Here is a 16,549-nt window from a genome sequence, read left to right as displayed (position 1 = left end):
GTCTATACATACAATGGAATATTATTCTGCCATATAAAGGAATGAAGTTCTGATACATGCTACAACATGGATGAACCTTGAAGACATTATGCTAAGTGAAATAAGACACAAAAGGACAAATATATGATTCCACTTATATGGGGTACCTAGTCAAATTCATAGAGACAGAAAGTAGAATAGAGATTACCAGGGGCTAGATGGAGGGAGGAGTGGGGACCTATTGTTTAATGGTTAAAAGAGCTTCTGTTTGGAATGATGACAATGTTCTGGAAATAGGTAGTGGTGATGGTGACACAACATTGTGATGTAAGTAATGCCTCTGAAATGTACACTTATAAATGGTTAAAATGGCAAATTTTGTTATATATATTTTACTGCAATAAAAAGAAGTTTTTAATTAAAGTACCCCAAAGTTAAAAAAAAAAAAAAAAAAGCATTTAAAGGACAGGCATAAAAAGAGCCAAATTCAATGTTTCCCAGTGGGAGACAGCCCCTTCTCACCACCCTGAAGTGAGCTACTTTCTTTGCCTCCTGCAAGATCCAGACACGCGACTTTGTCGTCTGCTCACACAACTCTTAACATGGTTCTTCCCTCCATAAGATACTGTGCATTGTCTAAAAGGAGTTGGCACCTTCTTATTGGCCTTCTCATTCCACTATTCTTTGCAATATGTGTCATGATGCCGCTAAAAAAAAGACCCTCCCTTTCTCCTATTACCACCTACCTGCCCTATCCTCAGGGCCCTGACGCAGCCCCTCCCCTTCCCAGTGTCAGAGCACCCCTGGGCCTCCCCACCAGCCCCTGAGCCGGCACCTCCCCAGATCTCCCACTGCTCCCTCCACTTCTACCCCCTCTGCCTCTGCCCCTTGCCCCTGCCCTCCTGGCTTTGTGCACCTCCCTCTGACTCGTTCCCAATCGCAGAGACGGAAGATGCAGACACCAGTCAGTGTGTCCCAGGCTGCTCTCTCTCCTTCCCTCTACAGGACCAGAGAGGGTTGAATCCAGGGACTTAGTGAAACTCCGAGCTTTCTAGTGCACCAGTTCTTGCATTGTCTTGTGGGTCTCTATCTGTTACAGCTTTCTTTCCTCTCTATCTGTGCCTTGTCATCTGGGGCTAAATGCCTTGAGAGGACAGGGACAGGCTAGTTTCTTTAGTCCTGAACTAAACCAGTCCCTTGCACAAATATATGAGAGCTCAGAACAGACGGCTTTGAAGATGTGATGATAGCAGAGCTTTTAAGAGATTGATGCTTTCTATTTTTAAACCCTAGACTAGACCAAAATTTATCTTCTGACTATAATTATGTGAAAATCGTTTTTACAAGATAAAAGCAAATGACTCAGGCAAAGGAACGACTGGCCTTGCTCTAATATTTGCGCAGTGAGTAAATCAACTCTATGTGGGGAGGGAGTTGATTCATCTTTGTGATATTCAATGAGACCAGTAGAGAGAGTACCAATCAGAGAATACTTGAACCTTCACTTGTGGCAACAGAGTTGTTTTACCAAGAGCTGCGTGTAAAATAGATTTCCATGAAATTAATTGTATTTTAAACACTCAGGGAGTTTTTCTGATTAAACCCACTGCTCCTGTGTCTGCTTCTGTTAGGACTTAGGCCAAGCACCCGGCTGGTATAACGTGGGGTCTCCAAGTTTTTAACATGTTCTGTAGTTCAGTGCTGTCCCGGGTGGTGTGAACACAGCTCAGGGAGTGTGCCAGGTGATCTATTGGGGTGCACAGGAGAGCCCCAAAAGCTGCCCCTTTATTCTCTTTGTCTCTTTAATTTATACTATCTTGATAGGTGCCCATGGAATGTTCTAAAGCATGAAATGTGAAGCTTTGGTTTGTACAAAAGAAAAATGAGTGATAGTTTCTCTGTAAATCTGTAAGCTTGAAATTCTGTTAAGTTTATTTAGAATGAGAATGTCTGGAAGGGCATTTGGTCATGACTCGATTATGTCCTAGTTCACAGAACCCCTGCCAGATAGCATCTGTAGCCGCTTTATCAGCAGACACCCTGAGTGATCTGTCTGTGCCCTCGCCCGAGCGCGGCACACCCCGCTGACTGAACCCCAGACAGAAAACCGCTGAAATGACTTGGACCGCTTGTCATGGCTGCAATCCACGAGAAAGCGCTTCTTTATGTGAAACTGAACGTACTTTAAAAAAAAATAGACCTCTTTGATTAACAACATTTTTTTCCAGTCGCCCAACTGAAACACTCTGCCATCACCTCCTGTGCATCAGAGCCAAATTCAAAGGAAGCAGGGATGGTGCGCTCAGGAAAATTGTCAGGCCCTCAGAATTTTTCTACGGATCCCGTTCTCTCTCTCCCACCCTCCTTCCCCTTCCTGGTAACACTCTTTCCCCTTTACCTCCTCAGGGAATGATCTAAGTAACATATGCTCACTATTTCTGCACAGGTGTGCACCTTGGCATCCCCCCGCCATTGCCTGCCCGTGGTGGGGGCCACTGTGCCGAGTGACTCATGCGGTCACTTCACTTCACTCTCCCAGCAGCCTCCTAGAAAGGTCTTTAGCATCAAAATGAGGAAGCAGAGCCTAATTTTTATTGAGGATTGCCACTGGCCAATGCTACATCGTTTACATGAATTATCGCATCTGATCCTCACTGTGGTGGGATGGGCACAATTATTAGCCCCATTTTACAGGTGAGGACATTAAAGCTTAGAATTGTCTTTTTTTTTTTTTTCCTTTTCTTCAAATTGTAGAAACATAGATAATTTTATTAAAGAAATGTCAGGCATTCTTCTGTCCAGGCCAAACTGGAAGCTCCATTCTGAGAGCTGCCCTGGATAGAAAAATCTTCCCGTCCTGAAGCCCACCCTGTCTGAACCGGTGGGGCCGCCTGGCCAGGCCCTTCCTCCCTCTTCACCAGCTCTCCAGGACCATGCTGCCCTCTTCCCATATTCTCCAGGCCTCTACCTTTGTTCCACTAAATTCCTACATTCTGGCATGTCAGCCTTTATTTTAGTATTTTATTTTTCTTTTCTTTATTTTTTTGCTGAGGAAGATTCACCTTGAGCTAACACCTGTGCCAATCTTCCTCTTTTTTTTTTTTGCTTGAGAAAGATTAGCCCTGAGCTAACATCTGTGCCAATCTTCCTCTATTTTGTATGTGGGTCACTGCCACAGCATGGCTGATGAATGATATAGGCCCATGCCCGGGATCCGAACCCATGAACCTAGGCCACCGAAGTGGAGTGTGTTGAACTTAACCACTATGCCCCAGGACCAGCCCCTAGTTTTTCTTTTTTCCATAGAAACCTGCCTTCTGACTTCTGGGCTACAAGTGACTCCTGTTATCATTTCTACTCCAGTTATGAACTTTGAACAGAGAAGCATGACAGTGGGGTGTTTCTTTCCATTAACAGACATCTGACTGTGCCACGATCCAGATTAGAAAGCTAGATAAAAGAGAGAAGGGAATCTGGAAGCTTCTGGGGAAAAGGAGCTAAGAAAGGGGCAAAACCGAAAAGATCTCCCAGAACATCTCAATTTAGAGGGTCTGCATTTTGACTCACTAACTGACACATTTGTAAGGGGAGAAACTTTGACCTTCTCTGGCCTGTCTTCTCAGCCAGCTGAGAAAGAAGACATTCTGAGAAATGGACAAGTGACAGCATTTGTCAGTAGGTCACTCTGACCTATTAGTGCTGCCTTTTCTTTGTTTGTTGTTTGTTTCTAAAAACAAAATACTTCAGAGAGAACCAGTATCCTGGGATGAAAGTGTCACGGTCAAGCAGCTCTCTTGGTGTTCTGGGGGACACAGGTCACTAGTCATTTATTTGTATTCTATTCTGGGTAGGACCAATTCTAATTGTGGCTTTCCTTAAGGATATTTTTTCCCAGGGCAGTAGGACTTTTAAGTAAGGTATTATTTTCACATTTAATAGTTCCTCTTTTAACCATCTTTCAGAAATTTGATACTATCTTAAATTATTAGCCAAATTCTCAAATATGGTCACAGATGATAGTTTATAAAATAAAATCTATGGAAAATCCCTCATTTGTTCCTCTGAATCGGGTTCTTTTCCCCTTGATTTGAAGAAGGGGCTAAGCTGCTTTCTGCTTTGTTATATGTCAGCATGAATTTTCAATAGAACAAGAAAGTAATTTTAGCATCCATAATGACTTTCGCTACGATTGAGTCAATTAACAGCACGAAAAATGAGTATTTGAGTCAGCCTCCCCTACAGGATTCCAAATGCAGATCCACTAGTCTCTGCAGCTCTGCCAACAGATCTGTTATGTTTCTTCAGCTTAGGGTTTTTCAGAATTAAACCCAACACGACTGTGCATTGAGAAACAAATCCACGTACCCCTCTAAACAGAATTCTGATGTACAGTTTATGGTCTTCCTCCTACCTCCCAAAGCCTTGCACAGACTGTGGACATGCTTATTCCAGAAGAGTTTGTCAGCCGTTAAAATAAACACCAGCCTGTACGCCCTGAAACAAATATACGCTCAACACAAAACACACAAGAAAGTGAGGCAACAGAAGGCAAATAAATTAAATTTATCGTTCTTACCATTTTCCCTTTTTTAAAAACTTTCCAAAGAATTATATGAGGGGGGGTGTAAAGGATATTTGCCACAGACAGGCTCTGGTGTTCCCTATTAATTCACGGCAAGTCTATTAGCAAGCAAAGGTTAGTTGATGTAAATTCTGTGGGCCAAGCATCATTTTTGTAGTTTATTGATTAAGAACTGTAGTAGGACCCTGTCAATATGTGGCTGTGTTTTTTTACAAGACTTCTAAGTACCATAAATCAAACTGTATTCCCCAAAACACAAGTGCTGGAAACAGACCTGATCCCAGCTGGCCTCCAAGGCAGCTGTTGCGTCGAATGGCCCCCAAGTGGATCGGCAATCAGGTCTCCTTACATCCCCAGAAGGAGGCACAAAACAATGATCACACTGGCTGCCTGTGGAGCGGAGTGGCTGGCAGAAGGTGGGCATACTCCCCAATAGCCTGTTGTATCTTTTGAATTTTATATCATGCAACTGTATTCTTTATTCAATAAATAAAAATTTAGGAGTAGTTCTGCTTTATTCGCTTAATGAAAACAACTATGGTTCAAAAGCTCTATTGTTTTAGAAGGAAACAAGTCAATCTTAAAGGCAAACTAGAAAAAAACCTAGATAACTACAAGTTTATACATCTCAACTCCCGAAGGCCTTCTGTTGCTACATCTTGGACAAAGAAAGGAGACTGTAGGTGGCTGACAAAATCACCCCATTAACTGAAAATCTGCAGTCTTATGCTAAATTCCCCCATTCCCTAGGAGATTGTTTCCGTAACTCTCGTAAGCAGGAACGTGTTTATCAGATTGCTGCCTTACTAGGATTGCTGCCGATAATAAGAGCCACCACCTCACAACCATTGGAAGCTTGGTCTTGGAAGATGGAGTCAGGCCCAAATTCTGAGCAGCTGGAAGAGAAGGGCCAGAGGACCAGGAGGGGCTTGAATGGCCTGGGAACAGGGTCCCATCTGTCTGGCTGAAGGACATCCATTCATTCATACAAAAAAATGCCATTCAGAGGATGTACTTGGCAGGCCATGCAGGCAGGGGGAGACTGGCATAAAGGAGATACAGCACAGGCTAACCCAAAGCAAGCCCAAGCAGGTGGAACTGGGGGACTTGGAGTCTGAGAGTCAGGAGCAGGCGGAGCCAGTATGGCCTGCAGCATCCAGAGACAAGTCTCTTCTAAGTCCCTAGGAACTGGCCAAAGCAAGATAGGCCAGGTGTCAGAGATCTGGATTCCCTGATAGTTACAAACATAGAGACTGCCATGCAGAGCAAACCCGGGAGCCTGTTCCTAGAAGTAGATCATGGGATCAGAGTGAGGCCAGCACAAAGTGGCCTTTACATTGCTGTACGAGGTCTGGGGAGCTGCAAAGTCCTCTAAGAGAGTTCATCTGAGAGCTGGGTCTCTGCAAGTGGAGGAAAAGGAAGTTGGATGTGGAGAGCTAGGCAAGAAGAGAGAAGACAACAAAGGCACGTCTTGCCTCCTGAATATGCAGGATCCTAAAGAAAGTTTTCCAGATTCTTTTAATTTACCCCAAGACCACATTTCCTTAAATAGATCTATGTATGTGTATTGCCTTTTAAGTTGTGTATTTATTGCCATTTTGAAGGTTTGAAGGTTACTGCGAAGTATATAATGTAACTCGAGAACAAAGTAGGGTTCTGTTAAAGCTCTACCTTCACTTAGATTCACGCCGTATTTTCTGCCTCACCATAGCAAATTTTCCCAAAAGCAAAACTGCTGCTGCTCCTTAAAAGATCTGTAATCCTATAGCTCTGTCAAGTAGATATGTCAGTTTGGGGGTGATGAAAATGTTCTAGAATTAGATAGCAGTGGTGGTTACACAACCTTGTGAATATACTAAAAACCACCGAACTGTGCCCTTTTAAAGGGTGAATTTTACGGTATGTGAATTATATCTCAATTTTTAAAAAAAGAAGACATGTCTAGGTATAAAGTCCCAGTAAGCTTAGGAGAGAGAAATGAATTCTAAAGAATAATCTGTGGAAATCTGTTTAAGAGCTAGGACATCTGGTCATCTCTGGAATCAGTGACTTCCCCATTTTTGCCAGGAGGTATAAAGCTCCTAAGTGAGATGATGGATGGGTTGAATGAATCACAGCCACCCTCCTAAACGTGTAAACAAACTGTCCATGTGTTCAGGTCAGATGATGCTCAGCACGAACCAGGATTTAGAGCCCAGCACACAGCCAGCAGCACCTGCCAGTGCTCCCAAGCAGTTGCTTCAGGGGTAGCCCTTTTACCAAATTCCCCTAAAAAGAACCTGTTGGTGTGTGTAACACAGATGAAGTTTTCTCTTATCTTACAGAGACCGCTGCAGTTTTCTTATGGGCCAGAAGCCATTGGTTACCTTAATCACTGAAATACACCCAACCACAGCTCTCTTGTTGACCTTTGTCATCAGCGTTGCAGTAGTGTTCGTACATCATGAGGCTCAGATAAATCCCATTTGTTAGACAAAATTCGCGTTAGCCACATTCAGCTGTACCATTTTGCCTCTGTTCCTCTTTCTTCCGTGTGCGTGCATTACTGGGCTAGACACAGACAAGGGCTGCCTACAGAGAAATGGGTTCCTATAAAAACAAAGAGAAAAAGAGACCAGAAAGGAGAGGTGCTGTGATTTCTGCTGGGCTCGCTGCTCTATCCTTCAGATCCTGTCCTGTAGCGAATGCATGGGGAGCATCCAGTGTCCACAGGGTCTAGGAAGCAGGTCCGAAGAAAACCCTCCTGGCACTCCTAGCTCCAGGAACGCATTTGTCCTTCTCACTGACCTCAGAATAACTGTCCCTGTCCCCATCCCCCCTGTAAGCCCTTTGCCTGGCCAGGGTGAGGTCAGAGAAGTCCACATGGGCTGCATCCCCCACACCACACTCAGCTACCTTGGGCTTCCTGGATGTGGTGCTCTCTTTATGAAACTCCCTTCCATAACTGAGGTATTTTGAAGATGCGTGGCTTCTTCTAAGCCACATTATTTCTACACCTTTCACGCCAGCTCTTTAATATGCAAATGAAGTTGTCTGAATGCTCTGTCATTGTTCTCATCTCCCACCAACTCTGCTTATGGTCTCCATTGCCACCCCCATGCCACATGACACTTCAGACCTCAGTGCCTCTGTTTGAACTGCTCAGTCTTAAGGAAGCCTTCCTCATCCCTCCCCTTACTTCCACCTGCCACTTCCTTTGTCCTCATCTGACCTGAGCTCACTTGTCACATCCCTTAGGACACCTTCCATGGCCTTCTTCAGCCGAGGTAGGGGCCCATCTGCCTCCATCGTAGCACACACCATGGTGTGTGTAAGCCCCTTGAGAGCAAGATCTGTAACTTTGGATCCCTGAGACCCAGCAGGGAACCTGACCCTTGATATGCATAATTTGATGTCTGTTCAGCTAAACCCAACTATTCAGTTTCACCACTCAATTTCTAAGATGACTGCCTGCCAACAGGAGCCTTTGCTGTCTTTTTCTTACACTGAGAACGCTGATGAGGAAAACAGCTTTTCTGTTACAAACTGATAAGAATCTCTGAGTGATTGTAGAGGACTTGGCTTTTTGTTTTGTTTTAGTTACATGGGCAGATTCAGAAATTAATATCTGTATTAGAGTCATACAGAAAGGAAACATACAAAAATCTTAAGCAACTTGTCCAGGGCCCCTCAGCCAGAAGGCTGTCAAGACTCCTGGCTCCAAACCCACACAGTTCCTATAAGAGCTTGCTGTCCTGCTTTTTAAAATTCTCTGCATGGTTAAAATTTTAAAAGTCAAGCAGTATTAAACATCTTTTAAAAAATCAAAGATAGCTTGTAAGACCCAAATTTGACATCCCCCAGTATAACACACATATTAAGGGGCCTCATTATGTTCTCCTACAGTTATATGACCAAATTGACCGAGCATATTGCCACCATGTGACTGTACGGAAGTGGGACCAATTTTGTATGTGGCTCGCGTAAAGCAGTTTTCAACCTTCTGTGTACAATTTGTAAATTTTCCTCTCATCCGTCATCCTGCCATGAGCATAACCAAAATATTTTTAAGTGCTTAAATGGATTTTCATGCCAGTATCAGGTGGTTTTATACATTCTCACGGGGAAATGGGCTAGAATAGAAAAGTAACATTTTGGGGTTGGGGGGAAATTATGTAGAGCAGTTTCAGTACTGTTTATGGTGTTTCTTATGCTTTTCAGAAAGGTAATTCGGTGATTCACTTTTTGTTTTATCCAGAAAGAACTTGTGCATCATCTCTCCCTGATGTCAATTTTCGTTTCAGGTGACTTTTCAGATCACCCCTCCGTGTGGCAGTGAGAGGCACTATGAGCATTTTGGACGATGCTGTAACAAATGTGAACCAGGTTTGTACTCGGAGCCATCTTTCACTGTCCTTCAGAAGTGGGTGGGGCTTTTGTTTATTTTTTTTTAATCTACGGAATGATCCCTATCCTGCCAAATGGAAAAAGAAATTGGATCCACTTTTTATGGTAGTGGCAGGTAGCGCTGCATATCACTCTGAAGACGAAAGCCTTTCTCTCAATAGGTGAAATCACTTCACAATCAAAGGCAATTTCAGAAACTCGTACTTAATTCATGCTGGAACACAGTTTTCCAAAACACTGTTTCTTGAGAAGGCAAGAAGCTTTTTAAAACCGTATCTTCGCACTTTGTGAGTCAAACTCTCAAAATATGGAATGCAACTCTTATTTAAAAGTATTATTTTCACAGAAATTTTTGGGGGGATAATCATATTGGAATGGTTGCTGCTGAAAATTGCCTAAACCCTGTAATACCTTCTCCCCACACACCTGCTGAGGGGCAGAAGGTAGACTGGTTACCACTTCCCCAAAGGTGTTCTGCCAGAATGCAGCCAAGTATTTCTGTAGCCCCAGCGAAGTCCCAAGACCATAGGGTCCTCACTCACTCATTGTTCTGGGGAGGGGAGGGTATCCTTGAGCAAAAGGTGGTTACCTTATAACAAGACCCTTTAGATATTTCAGCTCAGATATTTGTTGGATGTCCAGAACCAAGGTCCAGTAATTTTCATGCATGTGTGTGTGGGCTGAGTGTGTGTGTGTGTGTGTCTGTGTGTGTGTAGGACTCTCTGGTCAAACTAAGTTAACCATGAGCCCACAGTGTATGGAGGATAAAAGAAATTAACTATCCATGTTAACAATAGAGGGGATTTTGAAGATGGGAAGGGAGGGGTGAAATGAAGTTCCTCTTGCTTAGCCCTCAGGGAACCCCTCAAGTTCTGCAGGCATCAGTTTGAAAACCATCATTCTTTTCTTTAGTCCTTTGGGTGGAAAAGGTGATGTTTTACTTAGAAGAGCTAAAAGACTGCTGTGACCGCAGGCACAGCAGACCCGGGAGAGGTGATGTTAGCCATCTGGGAGGCTTGAGGAGACCATCACTGTGCCATGTGGCCTCCTCTCGTGTGTCATACTGTCTGTAGGACTTCCTGGGATCATGGTCATGTAAATGATCCAGTAGATTGGTGCATTTTTATTGTTTTGTGGCTTCTTGGGTTTTTTGTGTGTGTGTGAGGAAGATTGGCCCTGAGCTAATATCTATGCCAATCTTCCTCTATTTTATGTGGGATGCTGCCACAGCATGGCTTGACGAGCGGTGCTACGTCCATGCCTGGGATCCAAACCTACGAACCCTGGGCTGCTGAAGCAGAGTGTGCAAACTTAACCACTACACCACCGGGCCAGCCCTTTCTTGGCTATTTTTTATTGGTGCATTTTTTCCTCTTCTAATTTAGGAAAATACATGTCTTCCAAATGCACTACTACCTCCGAAAGTGTATGTCTGCCCTGTGGCCCGGATGAATACTTGGACACCTGGAATGAAGAAGATAAATGCTTGCTGCATAAAGTTTGCGATACAGGTCAGTCAGTCATGTTAGTGGGGAGTGTGGATAAACGATGGATTTAGATACCCCAGTGCTGTCTCCTTTGGGGCACATAGGAAGAAGTTTTGACCATGGACCCCCAGAAGGATGTGCTTCAGATCCCAGAAGCACTGTGCTAAAATTCTTCATGCCACACTTTTGTTCTGGAATATGTTTGTGCTGCAGTTTAAATCATGGAACCCATCTTGCAGTTGACAAAATATTTCCACAATGTTTCCACATGTATTGTGTTATTAGATCCTCACAAAAACTCTGTGAGGTAGCCATGATTATCCCATTTTAAAGATGAAGAGACTGAGACCAAGAGAGGTTGAATGACTTCTCCAAGGATAACAAATGAGAAGCAGAACTCAAAGCCAGATCTTCCGACTCTCTTAGCTTTTTCCTAAATCGTCAATGTCTTATCAACTCTATAGTTTGATCTCCTTATCACACTGCTATAGTTTTTTTGCCTCAAATGTTTTTTTAACTGTAATTTATTTGTAGGAATCAGGATCAAAATATATCTCTTAAGTCTCAACCTAAAGGTTCCTTTCTCTCTGTTTTTTCCTTTTTCCATTCAGTTTATCTGTTGAAGAAACCATGTTGTTACTCCTGGGGAGGGTCCAGTCTGATTTTTACTGGTTGCATTCCCTTGGCGTCATTTAACATATGCTTCTGTCTCCTATATTTCCTGTAAAGTGGTTATTAGATCTAGAAGGCTGATCAGAATTTAGTTTAGTTTTGTTTTTGGCAAAACTCCTTCATAGTTGGTGTATTGTACTTACGTCAGGCATCATATAGTGGCTGCTTCTCCCTCTTTTTGTGATATTAGCAGGTGTGGACTGTCATGGCCTAGATCCATTTTCATTAGGGGCTGCAGAAAGGTGATATTCTAATTCGGTCATTCCGTCTTCATTTATTAGCTGGCATGCTTTATAAAGAGAAACTGCCCTCATCAACTATTTGTTACCCTGAAAGTCCTGTATACACAGGAAAGGCAGAATGAATGCTTCTAACTTTATTTACCACTTTTCAAAATAATGACAAGATCATCAAGCTTTCTCCAAAGGATTTATATGAATATTATGAACTCATGCATTTAGACATATTTGAGGTGTTTCTAACCATTGCAGTTTGTGGTTTTACTGGTGCTCAGATTGTCCCACCTCTTCCAGGTGGCCCCCATGTCTTCTGATACAACCCAATTGTCTTTAAGAGCTCCCTTGCTTGCAGGCTCATCTGGGACATGTCCTGCCCTGGGCCTAGAATCAGCCGTTTCTCCAAGGATTCCTGATTGCTTTCAGTGGAACATCTTATTTGGTGACCTCCGTCTGAGTGCTAGGAGGCTCATTGCTACTGGATTGATCCTTGTTTATAGGTTTTTTTCCAGTGGACAGAACTAGGAAATAAGTATTTCTTTTTAACATCATAATTTTTCTAATGTGTTACAGACAGCTGGCAAATTTTGGCAGAGAAGGTAATATGGAAACTCCACCAAACAGAAGCATCTGATTGAGTCTTTTTTTTCTTTCCCACTGCTCAGTAATGACCTTGACTCATTGCTGTCTCTTGGAAATAAAGATTCATTCTGTCTACTGCCAAAATTGATTAAAACATAAAATCTAGTTCATTAAGATATTTAAAAATATGTCAGAACCGTTCATCACCACACATGCTTACATTCACTTCCATTTGAGTGGGACACTGGAAGTGGATTTTCCAAGGAAATGACAGTTATCCATGTATGTTCCAGGCATTATGTACACATGAAGGCATATTGGCCTTGGTGCGGCAGAGTTGACCTGGGCCTCGGAGAGTGGACATAGAGGGAATGGAGATTTCTCCAGGTTCCCCTGCTGCCAGAACTTGAGACCGTGAAGGAGGGAACAGGTTTCTGGATTGTTTCTTTCCCCTTGGAGCTCGGACCTAGTCAGCTTAGGCTGTTGTGACAGAATACTGCAAGCTGAGTAGCTTAAATAGCACACGGTTACTTCTCACAGTTCTGGGGGCTGCAAGTTGGAGATCGGGGTGCCTCCTGGTTGGTTTCTTGATAAGGGCCCTCTTCCTCGTTTCAAGACAGCTGCTTTCTTACTGTGTCCTCACATGACAGAGAACAGAGAGAGGAAGCGAGCTCTCTGCTGTCTCTTCTTATAAGGGCACTAATCCCATTCGTGAACACTCCAACCTCACGACCTGATCACCTCCCGAAGGCCCCACTTCCTAATGCCATCACATTGGGGGTTAGGATTTCAACATATGGATTTTGAGGCGTCAGAAACATCAGTCCATAACAAACTCCTATAATTTATTCAAGAATGTAAAGCACAAGGGCCATTTGGACAATCCAAGCGAGACGGGGTCTTATGGGGTAGAAGGTCTACTTTAAATGATGTTGTGTGTGTGTGTGCAGTGATTCTCATTGTTCACAGCGGTTCTGTTCTATAAGGTCAGCAAAGACACTACACCTTGACTCCTAGGACAAATACAGGCTCCTATGAGCTTCTGTCATGACGTTTTTGTCAACCAATCAACACATAACCTTGTTTTATGTGTATTTCTGTTTAAAGACATCTTATTTAATAAGTATTTTGATTTATTAACATCGAACACACAGCCAAAATCACTGTAACTCCTGCCTGAAGGAAGCTTATCTAGCACACACGTTTTCTCCGTAAGACACATCATGGCCTCCGTGCACCAAGGGCCACTAGATAACACTTCACCACTAGGCTTGGGGGCCATTTTAAACAGTGGAATCACTAACAAAAAGCACAAAAATGAAAAAAATATCATTAAACAGGCCACACAAAGGATACTTGTTTCCAGCGTGAGAGCTGAAACAGGAAGGCAGAGTGTCCCCCTGTTTGACCTCAGCTGGGAACATGCATGTCAAGCAAGTGACTCAAAATTTTCTGACTTGTGTGCATCCAAGGATGACTGCAGAAGTGCCAGGAGGATTGATTTGGGGGCTATGATGAAATTTAGCGAGTAGGTGGAATTGAATATGAATCCGTGAATAATAAAGATCGACTATGTGTGAGCATTTACCACTATTCCACAAAAACTGGAAAGGGCCAGGAGCTGTGGGATAAGAAGGAAAGCCCTTCACTCTGTGTTGTGCAAAAGGAGACAAATAAGCGTGTTATCCTAAGTATCCGGGGAGTGATTAATTTCCAAGTATGTCATCAGGCCCAACTTCTGTACTTTCTCGACTTACCTAATTACACCATGACCCCTGTTTTCATGACTCTGAATGATTCTGTGGCCCTACAGGATCCCAGGATGGATCCCCACTCTCCAGAAACCCTATCCTCATAGGTCCAATCTAGCATTCGTGTTAAGAATATTTATCACAAGTGAATTTACTAAAAATCAAGAACCTGTGAAGTCTATTTTGCATTAGCCGAAGTAGTCAATGATCATAAATTTCCCAGTCCTTAATCTTCCTACTAACATGAAAATTGAGTTTTAAAAAAACCACAAGACTCTATTAATTACTGAGAGAAAAAACCTCCTGGGATGTTTTGGTCCCAGCACAGGAAGTGTGAGGGGAACTTCTGAAACCTAGCGTGCTGAGTGAGTCATCTGTCGGCGAGCGGCCCTGGCGCTACCTCTGGGTGGCTCGGGGCTGCGTGCTGGAGGGTTGCACGAGGTGGAAGGTGTGTGTCCCTGCTTCCTCCCGCTGCCTCGCCGCCCTGTCTCTCTCTCCCGCAGGGAAGGCCCTGGTGGCCGTGGAGCCCGGCAACCGGACGGCCCCGCGGCGCTGCGCCTGCACGGCCGGGTACCACTGGAGCGAGGATTGCGACTGCTGCCGCCGCAACGCCGAGTGCGCGCCCGGCTTCGGCGCCCAGCCCCCGGGTACGCCTCCCATAGTGCCTCTGCCGGCCCTCACCCAGTCGTGCGATGACCCCGAGGCCAAAGCCGCCCTTGAGCCGGCTTCCCTGCGTCATTCACGCTCCAGGGAGCCAGGTGGCGCTGCAGGACCTTGAGGGTCCCCAGAGGATGACCCCAGGTCATGGATCTTCCGTGGGAATGTGAGCGCTCGGCTCACGTGCTCATCTCAAGACTCCTGCATCTGTGAAACCTCAGGATCCCCACTTAGGAGGGCACCCGGTAGTGCAGGGGTCCTGAAGCTTTTTTTAACTTGTGCACCCCCCTGTCATATTTTTAAGTTGACATCTAAAATGTTTTATTACAAATTTAAAGAGTTGCTAAGGACTTAGTTTCCAGGGAGTTTTAACAGCAGTAACGCGTTTTAAAGTATTCAGTGGAATCTAAACACCATAGCGATTTGATCCCCTTCATCTATTTTAAAACGCACTAGTCATCCTTAGCTGTTGGAAATTTTATATAGTTCTTTTCTCTCTTTTGATTCATATCCGTTTTACCTTCCCCACAGAATTTTATGCTATATTTTTATGCTTCGAGAGCTTTTACTAATTACCTTTTCACACTCTTTTACATCAAAAAATAGGCACCTATTTGAAATCTTAATTTTTAAAAATTTCCTGTAACTCAAGGTTCTAAGCGTTCAAAACCTTTCTTCTGGACTAGGTTGTTACTATAGTTCTTATTACACAATTGGTCAAAAATGAATATATTATATTTTGCTATATTATAGCTGTAAAAGTCAAACACAGGATTGGGAGAATTAAAATATTACTTGTTTCAGTTCCTATTGAGGGAAGAGTCCATCCCAGAGTCTAACTGGCGCAGTCTGTCCTTGTTGTCACAGGCCCTGACTTAACCAGACGAGCTTTCTCTTAGAAAAAGTCTGACTTGGTTTTTTAATTATTAGAATAAATCTTCCTATGACAGCCAGCTGCCTTCTGAATTCTGATTCTAAGATAGACAAGGCCCAGTGCCTTTCCGCAAGTTTGGCACCTGCATGATAAAAGGTGCTGCCTCCTTTTTGCTGAATGTCCTCTCTGCCTTCTCCTGTGGGGATGGTGCATTTTTTGGCAATAGGTGGGAGATAGAGGGGGTGAATGGATGAATGAAAATTTCACTCCTGCCCTATCTTGCACTATATTTGAATTCAGAACAGCTCAGCCTAGTCCCAAATACCCTGCTTCTGTTGTCGTACTTTGCCCTTAATAGACAGGGAAAGACAGAGGCTGCACTGAGGTGCCCTGAATGCAGGAGTGTGGCCATCACCACTGTTTTGACTTGTTTCTTGGCTCGGCCTCTCAGAGGTTTGGCACCACAGCGGGATGTGGAAGGGTAAGAAGTGTGCCTTCTTTTGAAAAGTGGGAGGAGTGCGAGGGTGGAAGGGAAAAGGAAAAGGAGAACCTGCAGGATGCCCCTGGCAGGTCAGTGTTACAAAGAGTGGACGTGGAAGCCAAGTGTATAGAAATTAATGTCCTTAAAGCTCTGTGTGCCTTGTCACCCCTGAGGAAGTCTCTTTGTTTTTAAGGATTACTCTTCAAGAGTGTGTTTATCTTTTTAAAAGCTGTCTGAATTAATGTGAGTGACTAGACATTAACTGGGCTTTTGTTAATATGGTTTCAAGGCAAATCAAATTGCTAGATTAAGGGGGGAGTTACCTTACTTATTGAGGCAACTGCAGAAATCAAGAATGTATTTCCCACTTGACTTTGGACAAAGAAAATGTAATTCCTTATTTTAGTGTTTTATTCATGAAAATAAATCACAGAAGTGCCACTAATTTCAAGAGTAATTTGTAGTTTGGGGCCCTAGCCAATTGCCTGATTATGATATCACATGGTAGCCAATGTTCTTCTTTATTGGAATTACCAGAGGGTTGTCATGTGTTGGTGGCAGTAAGGATAATGGACATAGGAAATCTGAGATATTTCCTGTTTTGATAGTGTAGTTTTTGAGGAGTATGAAAGAGTTGAAGAAAGCTTACTAACCAGGATCAATTCCTGCTTTCAGTGCTGGCAGGTTTAAGGCAGGTGTCCAAAATCCATCCCACCACTTGTATTTGTGTAAATAGAGTTTTACTGGATCACAGCCACATCCATTTTTTTTTAACATATTGTCTATGATTGCTTTCATGCCACAGGGAATTGTTACAGAGACTGGAAGGCCTGCAAAGCCTACAATATTTACTGGATGGCCC

At 43.6% G+C, this 16,549-nt stretch overlaps 1 protein-coding gene across 1 annotated transcript in view; it reads left to right on the top strand.

Moving 5' to 3' along the window:
- Window positions 1–16,549, top strand: part of TNFRSF11A (TNF receptor superfamily member 11a) — a 51,127-nt gene that overhangs the window by 13,888 nt on the left and 20,690 nt on the right. Inside the window, exons 2-4 of the mRNA XM_046672024.1 lie at window positions 8,845–8,926; window positions 10,333–10,458; window positions 14,179–14,322. Of these exons, the coding sequence (XP_046527980.1) occupies window positions 8,845–8,926; window positions 10,333–10,458; window positions 14,179–14,322 (352 nt within the window). The remainder of the gene's footprint in view (window positions 1–8,844; window positions 8,927–10,332; window positions 10,459–14,178; window positions 14,323–16,549) is intronic.

The sequence above is a fragment of the Equus quagga genome, chromosome 9 (assembly GCF_021613505.1).
Source record: "Equus quagga isolate Etosha38 chromosome 9, UCLA_HA_Equagga_1.0, whole genome shotgun sequence".
Classification (NCBI taxonomy): Eukaryota; Metazoa; Chordata; class Mammalia; order Perissodactyla; family Equidae; genus Equus; species Equus quagga.
This window is presented reverse-complemented; position numbering and strand designations above follow the sequence as displayed.